At 45.4% G+C, this 15180-nt stretch overlaps 1 protein-coding gene across 1 annotated transcript; it reads left to right on the top strand.

Annotated features, from left to right (window-relative positions):
- Nucleotides 1–977: 977 nt before the first annotated feature.
- On the top strand, nt 978–14521 carry PDCD1 (programmed cell death 1). The gene is made up of 5 exons (XM_034408072.3): nt 978–1289; nt 5467–5769; nt 9671–9844; nt 11213–11247; nt 13582–14521. Exons 1-5 carry the CDS (start codon nt 1100–1102, stop codon nt 13798–13800), a joined length of 921 nt encoding a protein of 306 aa, XP_034263963.3. The 5' UTR covers nt 978–1099; the 3' UTR covers nt 13801–14521.
- Nucleotides 14522–15180: the final 659 nt, after the last annotated feature.

Below are 15180 nucleotides of genomic sequence, written 5' to 3'. Positions count from 1 at the left end.
TTCTTTCTTTCTTTCTTTCTTTCTTTCTTTCTTTCTTTCTTTCTTTCTTTCTTTCTTTCGTTTCAACACCCATTTCACTTATCCAAAGTGTCTCTGGGTGGCTTAGAATGCCACAAAAGCTTTAAAATTAACAACAGTTAAATTTGTCTGAAATTGTCTTTCTATCTTTCTTCTTTCCTTCCTTTTTTCCCTTCCCAACTTTCTTTCTTTCTTTCTTTCTTTCTTTCTTTCTTTCTTTCTTTCTTTCTTTCTTTCTTTCCTCCCTCCCTCCCTCCCTCCCTCCCTCCCTTTCCTTCCTTCCTTCCTTGTCTCTTTCTCCTTCCTCCCTCCCTTCCTCCCTCTCTTCCTTCCTTGTCTCTCTTTTTCCTTCCTTCCTTCTTCCCTCCCACCTTCCTTTCTCCCATTCCCTCCTTTGTTTTCCTTCCTTCCTTCCCTTCCTTCCTTCCTTCCTTCTTTCCTTCCTTCCTTCCTTTCTCTGGGCAGCTTAGAATGCCACAAAAGTATCAATATAAAAACATTACAATTTCTTCTTTCCTTCCTTTTTTTCCCTTCTCAATCTCTTTCTTTCTTTCTTTCTTTCTTTCTTTCTTTCTTTCTTTCTTTCTTTCTTTCTTTCTTTCCTCCCTCCCTCCCTCCCTCCCTTCCTCTTTCTTTCCTTCCTTCCTTCCTTGTCTCTCTTTTTCCTTCCTTCCTTCCTTCCTTCCTTCCTTCCTTCCTTCCTTCCTTCCCTCCCTCCCTCCCTCCCTCCCTCCCCCCCCTTAGGACTTCCATCATGGCAAGGCCCAAAGGGACCAAAACGGCCCCGTGCCACCTTGTGCCTTCGAGGCCGAGCCTCGAACGATGGGCGAGACGCGGCTTCCTGTGCCTCCGAAAGCTGCCACTGCTGCAGTTTGCAAGCAACCTGTGGGCAGAGGTGGGAGGCTGAGCCTTGATGCTCTCATCTTCTCTCGTGTCACTTCCTTTGCTCTCAGCCTCGCAGAGATTCGGTTCAAGGCGTGGAAGGCAAGAGAGGAAGGCAGGGGGTGGTCCCCACCCAGCTTGGTCCATTCTTGGGGTACAGCCGGGGAGCAAGAAGGCGGAATCCCATCCTTCTCTCCTGATGTGGCAGGTCTCCCTGCAGTTTTACGGATGCTCTTCCCTCCGTCCGTCTGAAACTCTGCCTTCGGTGGACGAAGCTTCAGCAAACCCCTCTAAAAGTTGCCGACTTTTTGGGGTGACCATGGAGAAGGTGTTTTATGCGCTGCTGGGATTTCTTTTCTGCCCGTCTGCTTTGCTGGTCAAACCCTTCGGTACGTACCCAGCGTGTTCCTCGCGAGTAACGGTCTCAGTTGAAGAAAAGAACTTTAAAACACCGGCGGAAGGCTTTGCGGTGAAGACCGGATAACCATTTGTCCAAATTGGTGCAGGGTTTCTTCTCTGGCCAGGGGGGTTGGACTAGAAGACCTCCAGGGTCCCTTCCGGTTCCATTCTGATGAATATCAACTGCTTTTTTTTTCTACTGCTTGTCTTATAGAGCAGTTTGCTATGCTGGTGGGGTATGTAACCTGTTCTGAAATTCAGGTTTTTTTTTTATTTTTGGAACAATTAAGTAGCAAGACACAAAAACAAGAGACTTTTAGTGGCTCACGGAGAAAACCCAGAGAAAGTTCATTTCCAACTCTGCCATTCTGTTATACTGTTGGTTGGGTGCAGAAAGAAACGGCCCCAGGATTGATTGAAAGTTGAGGATTTTAGTTTTCCAGAAAGGATTGGCGAGGGAAGTCAAAGGCTGCCTGAACCCCAGAAAGAGCCTTGGTAGTACAGTGGTCTAAAGCACCCTGTTATTAACATCCAGCTGCCTGCAATTATTGCAGGTTCGAATCTCGCCAGGCTCAAGGTCGACTCAGCCTTCCATCCTTTCTAAGGTAGGTAAAATGAGGACCCAGTTTGTGGGGGCAATAAGCTGACTTTGTATAAATATACAAAAGGATGAAGGCTATTGCTGAGCACATTGTAAGCCGCCCTGAGTCTCCGGAGAAGGGTGGCATATAAATCAAATTTAAAAAAAAGAAAAGAAAAGAAAGATGAGCTTCAATCCAGCATTAATTAGTAGAGAACAATATCGGTCAAAACCGTATTAAATCTCAGCAGGTTGTGCAATTTTGATAGAAGAGGATATTTGTAACTTAGGGTTGAAAACCTTGGTGGTTTTCTTGCAAACGTTTCATGACCCAAATAAGTAACATCATCAATGCTAGAAGGGAAGGGGGTTTGAGGAGAGGAGAAGGAGGAGGAGGAAGAAGAGGAGGAGGAGGTCATCTGTAGGGTCTTTAATGCTTTTTGAGTTTTATAGTTTTCTTGCAGACATTTCTTTACCAAACTAGGTAGCATCATCGGTGCTAGAAACCCCACTCCCTTCTAGCACTGATGATATTACTTAGCTGGGTTGTGAAACATCTGTTAAGAAAACAACAAGGCTCAGAAAGTTGTGTAGTTGTTTGCCATAACCTAGCCTGATGCTATAAATAGCCTTTATATTTGCCAATATGCTACTGAAAATCGATTTATCCGGTGGAACTCATTGCCACGTGATATTGCTTTAGCACTGGATTAAACACATTAAAATGGATGACAATATTAATAAAACAGTGGGTTTTATTATGTTTTGAAGAAGCACAGTTTTCTATGTTAAAGGGTTGTTAAGGCTGCCAATCTGGCTTTAAAGATAATTATTTTCCAAGCTTCTTAGATTTGGAGAGGAAAAAAAAAAGAGTGTTGAGAAAAACACAGGAGGATTGGCGGTATGTGGGGTGAATCAATTCTGCAGTTGAATAAGGCACTAAAATCTCCCCAAATTTTCATAGGAGGAGCTGAGTTCTAATTCTGCAAAACAGTGACATTTCTCTTCTTCCATGTTATCTGTGCCACCTGTCATTTTTCTACATTTCTATTAAATCTTTCCGTGTCGGTTTTTTTCCCCCTTGCATTTTTGTTCACTTCTGCTGATTTCCTTGCTAAGGTGCGGCGACCAGAATGGAACTCATCGAGGGTCTCGTCATAGATTTGCGATAAGATAATAATATCTTAACCAGCGTTTTAATTTTCCGTTTCTTTCCTCGCTCGTTCCAAGTGTGCATTTTGTCCGCTCGACAGAGCTGCTGACTGCAAGGGCAAGAAACCTTTGCACACTCCTTACACAGACTTACATCGGTCGTTTTAAAGATCATGATTTGAGTATAACAGAATGAGAGAGTTGGAAGGGACCTCAGAGGTCTTCTAGTCCAACTCCCTGCTCAAGCAAGAGACCCTGCCTAACCCATTCCAGTCAAACTTCTTAAAAGCCTCCAGTGTTGGCCCACCCACAACTTCTAGTGGCAAGTCGTTCCACTGGTTAATCATTCTGACTGTCAGGAAATTTCTCCTTATTTCTAACTTGGTTCTCTCCTTGATTAGTTTCCATCTATTGCTTATTGTCCGAGGGCTTTGGAGAATAGGTTGACCCCCCCTCTTATTTTTGGCAGCCCCTCAAATGTTGGAATACTGCTCTCATGTTATTATTATTATTATTTTTAATTTGATTTATATGCTGCCCTTCTCCGGAGACTCAGGGCGGCTTACAATGCGTTAAGCAATAGCCTTCATCCTTTTGTATATTTATACAAAGTCAACTTATTGCCCCCACAATCTGGGTCCTCATTTTACCTACCTTTGAAAGGATGGAAGGCTGAGTCAACCTTGAGCCTGGCGAGATTCGAACCTGCAGTAATTGCAGGCAGCTGGTCTTAATAACAGGGTGCTTTAGACCACTGTACTACCAAGGCTCTGTCTTAGGTCACCCATAATCCTTCTTTTCTCTAACTAGCCATGCCCAGTTCCTGCAACTGTTCTTCGTATGTTTTAGCCTCCAGTCCCTGCATCATCTTTGTGGCTCTTCTCTTCTCTGCCAACGTGATCCCTTGGCGTCTGAGATCAAAGTAATCGGGTCGCTTTGCCGTGGTCCCTTCTCAGATTTCTCTTACCAAGTTAAGCAACGGGAGGAGGCCACGTTGGCCAACAATATGGGATTTCTCATATTGGGCAATAGAGATGGACAACCTCTTCTGGATGCTCACCAGCTTTCCAGGTTGGGTGGCTCCAGAGAAGGTAGAAGGCAATTTATTTGTTTGTTTGTTTGTTTGTTTGTTTGTTTGTTTGTTTATTTATTTATTTATTGGTTCGATTTATATGCCACCCTTCTCTGGAGACTCAGGGCGGCTTACAATGCGTTAAGCAACAGCCTTCATACTTTTGTATATACCTGCTTAGTAGGGCTTTCGCCCCCCCCATACGGTGTTCTTTTTTTTAATACAAAGTCAACTTATTGCCCCCACAATCCGGGTCCTCATTTTACCTACCTCGGAAGGATGGAAGGCGGAGTCAACCTTGAGCCTGGCGAGATTTGAACTCTCAGTAATTGCAGGCAGCTGGTGCTATTTAACAGCGCTTTAGTCTGCTGCGCCACCCAGGCTCTTCTACAGGGGTCCCCTGAAGGACTTCGGGATGGAAGCAATTCTATTCAGAATAGACCTGGAAGGGACCTTGAAGGTCTTCTAGTCCAACCTTTTGCTCAAGCAGGAGACTCCATACCCGTGATGGCGAACCTACGTCACGCGTGCCCAAAGTGGCACGTGGAGCCATGTCGCCTGGCACGCACGGCAGTGCCCGTTCCTCTTCTGGGTTTCTGGCGTGCATGCGTGTGCGATGATCAGCTGGCCTTCGTGCATGTGGCAGTGTCGGAAATTGGAAGAGCTGCTCTTCCGTTTTCCGGTGTGAGCATGCGCGCCAGCCAGCTGATCGTCGCATGTGCGCCAGCCAGCTGATTGTGGTTGTAGCTGCAGTGCTCAGATAGAAAGTCCCTACAGAGAGTGGTGAGGACAGCGGAGAAGATTATAGGAAGCTCCCTTCCCGTTATTCAGGATGCTGCTTATAAGGGCTGTGTGCTTAGAGATGAAAGGGTTGTTAGAGACCCCACACATCCACTGTGTGGGGTCTGTTGCCCCCCTCTGGGAGCTGTTTGCAATGAAATTTCAGTTTAATATATGCCGATTGGTGTACATTCAAAGTGACAATAAAGTTATTATTCTATTAGGTCTTATTTTTGGGGAAATACGCTAAATGTGTCCATCTGGCTTACAATCTTAACCAGGGCTTATTTGGGGGGTAGGGCTTATAGTACAAGCACCCTGAAAAATCATGCTAGGCCAAGATTTATTTTCTGGTTAGGTCTTATTTTTGGGGAAACACGGAATTCTATGACACAGAGAAACAGGGCAAGAACAACGAATCTTGCGAGTTTAGTGCCGTTGTAACTTCAAACGGTCACTCAACGAACCGTTGTAAGTCGAGGACCTCCTGCACGAAGCCTTAAAACTTCCATGGACGCGTCTGCTAATTCAATTGTGTGATTGACATTTCTTCTGCTCATTGTTTTTTTTTTTCTTCTCCCAGTACATTTTCACCCACTCCAGTTAAATTTAACGGAAGGAGAGACGGCTAAGTTTACTTGTTCCATCTCCAACCCTGATTTGGGAAAACATCTGGACTGGTACAAACAGGGCCACGACCGTCAGCCGGTCAAATTGGATGGCAGCAGCCGAAAGTACAGTTTTGCCAAACGAGACGAGTGCAGGTACGAGATGGAAATCATGCAGGTGGAGAAGAACGACAGCGGGACTTACTACTGCTGGGTGAACCCCTTCCACTCCGAAGGGATCATGCTGGAGAGCAACCGAAGCAGCCTCATTGTGACAGGTGTGTGACGGCGTATTTCGAGGAGTGGCTGGGGTGGTTTTTAGCAGCAAAAACCACCAATTGTACAGATAAATGATAGTCCTCGAATTATGACTTCGATGAAGTGCAAAATTTCCATTGCTAAGCAAGGCTGTCCTAAAATGTCCCATTTTATCACTTTTCTGGCCACCGTCGTTAAGTGAATCACTGCAGTTGTTAAGTTAGTAACACGGTTGCTAAGTGAATCTGGCCTCCCCATTGATTTTGCTTGTCAGGAGGTCTCACAAGGGGATAACCCCAGGACACTGCAACTGTCATAAATATGAGTCAGTTGGAAGGGAGCTTGGAGGTCTTCTAGTCCAACCCCCTACTCAAGCCAGAGGCCCTATAGCATTGCAGACAAGGGACTGCCCAGTTTTTTCTTAAAAACCTCCAGTGATGAAGCACCCACAACTTCTGGTGGCAAGCAGTCCCACTGGTTAATTGTCCTCACTGCTAGGAAGTTTCTCCTTAGTTCCCGGATGCTTCTCTCCTTGGTGAGTTTCCATCCGTTGCTTCTTCTCCTGCCTTCGGGTGCTTTGGAGAATCGGTGGACCCCCCGGATTCACTTAACAACATGGTTGTTAAGTGAATCCAGCTTCCCCATTGACTTTGTTTGTCAGAAACTCTCCAAAGGGGATCATGTGACGTGATCCCTGGGGACATTGCAACCGTCACAAATACGAGTCAGTTGCCAAGTGCCTGAATTTTGATCACATGATCATGGGGATGCTGCAAAGTGTTGTGGAGCTGGTGGCAGACTCAGAGAGTGAGGAGGTTGGGGAGGAACATGGGCCAGTCCTGGAGTCTGGGGAAGGCTCTGCGTCGGAGGCAGAGACAGGGTCAGGACCGTCTGATAGTTGTCAGCTGCCTTCGGAGTCGGACATCAGTGGGGCAGAAGAACAGCTGGGGCCTGTTCCCAGTGTGCGCACGCACAGAGTTGCCAGATGAAGGGAACAGCTAAAGAACAAGGGGCGACTCAGGAGTAAAGCCACAGGTGAACGATGAATGGCTGCTCCCAGAGAGAAGAAAAGAGGAGCGAAAGGGGAGTGGAGTTTGCAGGAGGCAATTAGTTCGCTTAATTGGTTCGTGACTCTCCGAGACTCCTTGCCAAGTTTCGAAGCTATCGGCCTGGCAGCTCTCCAAGCCAGATAAGGCCTCTGTCTGTAAATTCTCCCTTGAAAGACTTCGCTGGATGGGAATGAGAGGAATTGACAGTGACTTAATAAAAAGTTTGGGTTTTTGACGGGATCAGGAGTCTGCTTCATGCTCTTGGGAAGCCTAGGTCAGAACAGGTCGTAACTGTGAAAAACGGTCCTAAGTCACTTTTTTCAGTGCCGCTGTAACTTTGAACGGTCGGTAAACGAATGGTTATAAGTCGAGGACTACCTGTATAGAAGGGTGTTGCATAGAAGGTACTAAGAGAGCAGTGATTGCTGTCCAACCTTCATGGACACTGAAGTGGGAGAAATGCTCTGTTTCAAGCGGTGAATCTCGGCATGGGCGTCAATCAAGAGATCAGGAATGAAGCTGTGTAGGTTGGCCTTCTACAATGGCCTGGGTGGATCCCAGATCAATGGTTCTCCACCTTTCACACTTCTTTGTCCTGGGTCCCACCACGGCCGAAACCAACCAACCCAGAATGTCCTTTCCAAAGAAGGACACTCATCTCTTGACAAGCATTTTATTATCATACTAGCTGTACCCGGCCACACGTTGCTGTGGCTCAGTCTGGTTAAATGGAAAAGACGAACATCTTCGTCTCCTTCTGACTTTGCTTGTCAGAAGGACGCCAAAGGGGATGACATAACCCCAGGACATTGCAACTGTCATAAATATGAATCTGCTGTCCCTCCCCCATCTCTCTCCCCCTCCCTCCCCGTCCTTCCGCCTCCCTCCCTCTCTCTTTCTCGTTCTCTTTCTCGTTCTTTCTCTCCATCTCTCTCTCCCTCCATCCCCCTCCCTCCCTCTCTCTCTTTCTCGTTCTCGTTCTCCCTCTCTCACCCCCTCTCTCTTTCTCTTTCTTTCTCTCTCTCTCCCTCCCCCTCCCTCCCCTCTCTTTCTCTCTTTCTTGTTCTCTCCCTCTTTTTCTCTCGCTTTCTCCCTCTCTTTCCCTCTCTCTCTCTCTCTCTCTCCCTCCCCCTTTCCCCTCTCTTTCTCTCTCTTTCTCCCTCCCTCTTTCTCCCTCCCTCTCCCTCCCCCTCTCTGCCTTCCTTTCTCTTTCTCTCTTTCTCGTTCTCTTTCTCGTTCACTCTCCCTCCCTCCCTCCCTTCCCCTCCCTCTCTCCCTTCCCCTCCCTCTCCCCCTCCCTCTCTCTCTCGTTCTCTCCCTCTTTTTCTCTCTTTTTCTCCCCCTCTCTCCCTCTCTCTTTCTCTCTCTCTCCCTCTCTCTCTCTTCCTCCCTCTTCCTTCCAATTAATGAGCAACGTCGCAACATTGCACACTTAATACGTGTGTTGCTTTTACGTCCAACAGATGGCGCTGTTTTTCAAAAAAGCATGTTTTTACCTGTCACCTGTCACAGGTATGACATCTATATAATAGTAGGTATATAAAAACACGTGTGTATTCGAATGCAACGTTGGTCAACATTTCAAAGGAATCAGTGCAGAACTTTCAGAGATTTAAGATTTTGAACAAACGAACAATTACATTTTTATTTATATAGATTTAATTTAAGGCAAGGAGTCTTGAGTTTCACCTAAACGATCACTGGGTCTTGCTTATGGACCATGGCTGGACAGGTAGAGGACCACCGGTCCAGATGGAAGCTGGGAGCATGTAGGACCATGATAATCTCCAATGAAGAGAACAGTGGCCTTCAACCTTCAGAACTTTAAGAAGTCTGGACTTCAACTCCCAGAATTCCCTAGCTATTGAAGAATTGTGGGAGTTGAAGTCCACCCATCTTAAAGTTCTCAAAAGTTCTGAGAAACACTGGAATAGGATCTAAGGTACGAGAAACACCAAATTCACATTTTTTTTGTACCATTTTCCCATTAAAGATGTCCATAAGTCAATGTTTCTGAACGTTAGCAACTTTAAGATGGGTGGACTTCAACTCCCAGAATTCCCTAACCACTGGAGAATTCTGGGAGTTGAAGTCCACCCATCTTAAAATTCTCAAAGTTCCAACGGATGCCCTAATTAAATCATGAGCCCCGAGCCAAGCTTCAATAGAAATCCAGTTATTTATTAGGAGCTTCATGTCAGCACGTTCCAAGTGAAGCCAACTCTGACCCCACGTAATTTATGACCCAGGCATGACCCTGTTTCCCCCCTCCCTCAGTGTGTGTCATCAGTCACATTCGCCAATGGAGCAATTTCGCGGGTTGTAGAGATCACTCCCCTCTGGCTGCTGTGGGTAACCTTGGGAGACAGCCTTGAGAGAGATATGTCTGGAATGTGCTTTTGTTTTTGGCAGCCGTGCTGCTTCGTCGGTTTTCCCACTCCCCTTGTCTATGGCAACTGGAGAGCAGGCCAGGGATGCTTTGCGAGTTGACATTTGGCTCCCCTCGCTTGGCTTCCCCAAACACTGAAGTAGGATCTAAGGCATGAGAAACACCACATTCACATTTTTTCCGTACCATTTTCCCATTAAAGGTGTCCATACATCAATGTTTCTTAGGAACTTTAAGATGGGTGGATTCCACCTCCCAGAATTTCCTCTAACCACTGGGGAATTCTGGGAGTTGAAGTCCACCCATCTTAAAGTTCCCAAGGCTGAGAGACACCGATCCAAGGAAAATCAGCCCTCCTATCCGGAGAGATGTGGGCTAGGTTGTGTGTCCCAGGTGTGTCTCCTGTGAACCTGGATTCGCTCTGGATGAGCTGAAGTTTTGGCATGAGGAATGCAGAAGTAATCTTGATGTTCTCGTCTCCAGAAAACGTCGCTGCAACTCAACCTCCAGACGAGATCGCCGGGGTCAAGGAACAGGATGAAGGTGTACGAAAAGACACCAAGAGTTCTTTCTCTGACTTACGAGGGTCTGGATTGTTTATCCTGCTCGTTGTGTTATATTTCTCGGTGTGGTGGATCATCCGAAGGAGAAGACAAAGTAAGTAGCCGTGTGTGCTAAGCAGCATACAATTTCCACCAACTTTTTTTTTTTAAAAAGTCTAATCTTCCTTGTCTTTTTGAAGGCATCATTGAAATGTTCCTAAATGGAGTGGTATGATGGCTTACAGGTGGAGCTTTCGCCTCACAATCAGAAGGCTGTGAGTTCGATCCTAGGTAGAGACAGATATTTCTCTCTCTGGGCACGTTGAGAATAGATCTGCTGGGAAAAAAACTCCGCACTGGCGACAGGAAAGGCATCTGGCCAGTAAATACTCAGCGCCATTCAGTTGCCCAGTGTTCTGTCCCCGTCTCACACACGCACACAAACAGATAGCCAGGGGTTAAATAAAACTGGCAGACAACAAATTCTTTCGATAAGAGGATTGGCAGCAACCCAGTAGCTGCTTGCCAAGAACTTTACTCATAGAGGGAGGGGTTGTTCCTCCGACAGATAAACCCAAACAAGATACACACAGTTCAAGAATTGTCAAGTCCAGTCCGTATTAAATCCAACGCAGATAACGTTGTTTCAAAGATACAATGTGATTCACTAGTAGTTTGTTTTGTCCGTCACAGAGTCTGAATGGCCACCTCACTCCCTTTTATCCCCTGTGGGGTGTGGTCCAATGACTCACTTAATCTCTGGCACGCCTCCTTTTCTGTTGCGTGTGCCTGTCTCTCCGACGCTGGCGTGGATCCAGCCAAGACTTATCTCCATCACTGTCCAACTGCGAGGAGATACCTGGCTCCTGGCCAATCTCTTCTCCTTCAGGAGACACCTGAGGCATTGCCAGAGAGGAGGGTCCTGGAGAGGGAGGCCTGATCAACTCCTCTCCTTCATGTTCAGAGCCTTCTCCCTCCGATAAGTCGGCCTCGGGGGTCGGAGTCACAACACCCAGACTCCACCCCACAATGGATTATGGGGTTGTTAGAAGAAGAAGATAGATAGATAGATTAAGTGGTGCGGTGCGGTGGCCTAGAGATGGAGCTCTTGCCAGCCTCACAATCAGGAGGCTGTGAGTTCAATCCTAGGTAGAGGCAGATATTTCTCTCTCTGGGCACGTTGAGAATATATCTGCCGAACAAAACTCCACACTGGTGACAGGGACGGCATCTGGCCAGTAAACACTCAGCTCCATTCAGTTGCCCTAATGCAAAGGATTATGGGGTGGGTAAAAGAAGATGATGACTGAAACGTTCCTAAACTTTATAGCTAATGTACCCATTTTTTAAAAAAAAAATACCGAAACCAAGGTGTATTTTCAGATTTTTCAAGATTCAAAGATACCAATGAACGTATTATTAAAGGGGAAAATTCTGTTGCCACAGGACCCGGAACGAGTTCTAATTCTCATTTTTCTTGCAGAGCAAAAGGAACAGAAGCATGGAAATGCTCCATTGGTAAGTTCCTTTTTGCCTCTGAAAATTGGGTCACAGCATCACCATAAGAATCAGAGTCAGAATAGAAGCTGGAAGGGACCTTGGAGGTCTTCTAGTCCAACCCCCTGCTCAAGCAGGTGATCCTATACCATTTCAAACAAGTGACTGTCCAGCCTCTTCTTAAAAACCTCCAGTGATGGAGCATCTACAACTTCTGGTGGCAAGTAGTTCCACTGGTTAATTGTTCTCACTGTTCAGAGATTTTTCCTTAATTCCAGGGTGCTTCTGTCCTTGATTAGTTTCCATCCATCGTTTCTTGTCTGCTGTATGGGTAGTCCTCGACTTACCACCATTATTTAGAGACCGTTCGAACTTACAACGACACTGAAAAAAAATGACTTAGGATCATTTTTCACACTTACGACCATTGAAGCATGCCCGTGGTCACGTGATCAAAATTCTTGGTAGCCGACTCATAATTATGACGGTTACCGAGTCCTGGGGTCACGTGATCCGCTTTTCCGACGAGCAAAGTCTATGGGATTCCCTTAACAACCGTATTCCTACCTTAACAACTGCAGTGATTCACTTAACAACGTTGTCAAGAAAGGTCGTAAAATGGGGCAAAACTCACTTAACAACTTAGCAAAGGAAAGTTTGGGCTGAATTGTGGCCCTAAGTCGAGGGCTACCTGTACTTTAAATAAATAAACAAGCAAGCAAAGAAATAAATACATGAATATGCTGGAAATCTCAGCAGACACCCGGCTCGTATTAATGTATATTGGACAAAAATTCATATGTGGCTGGAAAAGATGCTACAACAACATATTGATTCGAAACCTGAAATATTCCTGTTGGGGATTTCACCAGAAATTTATAGCAAAGAAAACGTATATTTGATTATCCATGTAATAACTGCAGCTAGAATTGTATTCGCCCAAAATTGGAAAAGCGAAGAGACTCCTACAGAGAATGTGATCAGGAAAATATTAGAATGTGCAGAAATGAATAGGTTAACACTGGCAATTAGAGAGAAAGAACAAACCAAATATTATATTATATGGGAGCTATTTTATCGATGGTTAGAGAATAAATATGAAAATAGCACCAGCTGCCTGCAATTACTGCGAGTTCGAATCTCACCAGGCTCGAGGTTGACTCAGCCTTCCATCCTTCCGAGGTAAGTAAAATGAGGACCCGGATTGTGGGGGCAATAAGCTAACTTTGTATAAAAAAAAAAAACACCGCTTGGGGGGCCCGAAAGCCCTACTAAGCAGGTATATACAAACGTATGAAGGCTATTGCTTAACGCATTGTAAGCTGCCCTTACAATGTGTCTCTGGAGAAAGGCGGCATATAAATCGAACCAATAAATAAATAAATAAATAAATAAATAAATAAATAAATAAATAAATAAATAAATAAATAAATAAATAAGAAATAAAAGGAGATGAGTGAAATATAAAAAATGTATTAACAGAATTAAATAAGTCAAGAAGAGGATTGTCATAGTATTAGATATTTAATGTATTGGTATTAAGTTAGGAATAGATAAAATAATGAAGATGGCTGTAAACTTTAACTGTTGTTGCACAAAACATTTGTACCCAGACGACACCCTGTTTAATGGAAGATGGATTGTTTGTACCCTGTTTTCCCCAAAATAAGACATTATCCCCTGATAATAAGCCCAATCGGGCTTTTGAGTGCATGGCAATAAGGCCAAGGGCTTATTTCAGGGTTCAAAAAAATATAAGACAGGGTCTTATTTTCGGGGAAACACAGTATTAAAATAAAATAAAAAAACTTTAAATAAATAAAAATAAATAAATACATAAATATTTATGCAGAGATACGAGTGATCTCCGACCTTTTTTCAGTTAGCCGGTCTGTCTTGATTTTATAGTTGGTTTTAAAATTGGTTTTAAAATTTTGATACGGATTTTATATTGACAAGTTTTAAATTACGGGCCAAATTTATGTAATTATTTTAAATCTATTGTTAACTGTAATGTTATGTATAAATGTTTTTATTTTGGCCGTTCACCGCCCTGAGTCCGAAAGGAGAAGGGCGGTATAGAAGTTCGATTAATAAATAAATAAATAAATAAATACATACATACATACATACATACATACATACATACATACATAAATATATAAATAAATTTAAATAAATTTATCCATGTAAATGGCCGTAAATGTGCTAAACACTGGACTCTAATCTCCAAACCCGAATTCAGTTTTTACTTAGAAATGAAATAAAACTTGATTTTAACTCTATTTTAAAAAAAATAAATTAGACACATAGGCTTTGTTAAAACATATATATTTTTTTTGGCTTGAACCGAAGGAAGAAGCAGATCCTCCAGCCGTCACTGTTTTCACGGTGGATTACGAAATGCTGGCATTCCCGGGAGGACCAAAGACGAAACCGGCGGCTTCTCCGAAACCCGTCCAGCGGGAACCCACGGAATACGCCACCATCGTCTTCCTCCCGAAGACTCCGGAGGCTGCAGAGGAGGAGGACTCCAAACAGACACCTTGCCCGGTCTGTGTGCAGCAACCTTGACCCGGCCAGTGGCTCCTTCTTTGTGGTTTCCAGGTTGCACATCTGGGCAGATGTTCCGAGGCCTTACCCCGAAAGCGACCGTGGGAGGCGAGAGCACCGAGTCATTCGGGGAAACCGGGCACGTCTAATACCGCGTCGGCTGGGAAACCACATTCTCTGAACGGCACACGAAGGAGCGAAGGTGGCTGTCTGGGGGTCAAGGGGAAGCACTCTGCGCGGGCGCAGAGGCAATCTCTCCCTAGGGCTGAAAAGAGAGAGAGGGTTTGCAAAGCAGGTCCTTCTCGCTTGGAGAGGAAGTCCTCGATTTACGGCCACAATTGTTAAGAGCCCGACGTTTCTGTTGCTGAGTGAATTTTGCCCCGTTGGACGACTCTTCCGGCCACCCTTGTTAAGCGGAATCCCTGCAGTTGTTAAACGAGGAACACGGTTGTTAAGTGAATCCAGCTTCCTCGTCGTCTTGCCTGGTCAGACGGTCGCAAAAGGGGATCGCGTGACCCCTGGGACACTACGACTGTCATAAATATGAGTCCGTTGCCAAGCGGCTGAATTTCGATTATGTGATTGTGGGAATGCTGCAACAGCTGTAAGTGTGAAAAACGGTCGTAAATCACTTTTTTCAGAGCCGGTCACTAAACGAGAACTACTTGTATCATCAGGTGAAGAGGGTTAGACCCCCCCCTTATCTTTACAGAAGCAAAATAAAAATAGAAAACCAATAACAGAGAGACAGTTTGGTCTACTATTTAAGGCACCAGGCTAGAAAGCAGGAGACTGGGAGTTCTAGTCCCGCCTTAGGCACGAAAGGCGGCTGGATGACTTTGGGCCAATCACTAGGAGACGGTGAGTTCTAGTCCCGCTTTAGGCATGAAAACTAACTTAATTTTAGGCCAATCACCAGGAGACGGTGAGTTCTAGTCCAGCCTTAGGCACGAAAGCCAGATGGGTGACTTTGGGCCAATCACTAGGAGATTGGGAGTTCTAGTCCCGCTTTAGGCATGAAAACTGACTTGATTTTAGGCCAATCACCAGGAGACAGTGAGTTCTAGTCCAGCCTTAGGCACGAAAGCCAGATGGGTGACTTTGGGCCAATCACTAGGAGATTGGGAGTTCTAGTCCCGCCTTAGGCACGAAAGGCGGCTGGGTGACTTTGGGCCAATCACTAGGAGACAGTGAGTTCTAGTCCCGCCTTAGGCACGAAAGGCGGCTGGGTGACTTTGGGCCAATCACCAGGAGACGGTGAGTTCTAGTCCCGCCTTAGGCACGAAAGGCGGCTGGGTGACTTTGGGCCAATCACCAGGAGACGGTGAGTTCTAGTCCCACCTTAGGCACGAAAGGCGGCTGGGTGACTTTGGGCCAATCACTAGGAGACGGTGAGTTCTA

The sequence above is a fragment of the Pantherophis guttatus genome, chromosome 6 (assembly GCF_059756535.1).
Source record: "Pantherophis guttatus breed Tessera chromosome 6, ASM5975653v1, whole genome shotgun sequence".
NCBI classification, from domain to species: domain Eukaryota; kingdom Metazoa; phylum Chordata; class Lepidosauria; order Squamata; family Colubridae; genus Pantherophis; species Pantherophis guttatus.
Note: the sequence above shows the minus strand (reverse complement) of the source record. Positions and strands in the feature narration are given on the sequence as shown.

Excerpts from the sequence above, each read along its gene's own strand:
- PDCD1 (XM_034408072.3), top strand. The coding sequence starts at position 1,100 with ATGTGGCAGGTCTCCCTGCAGTTTTACGGATGCTCTTCCCTCCGTCCG. Across the intron at positions 5,770-9,670 it reads AAGCAGCCTCATTGTGACAG|AAAACGTCGCTGCAACTCAA; the intron begins GTGTGTGACGGC and ends TCTCGTCTCCAG. Across the intron at positions 9,845-11,212 it reads CATCCGAAGGAGAAGACAAA|AGCAAAAGGAACAGAAGCAT; the intron begins GTAAGTAGCCGT and ends TTTTTCTTGCAG.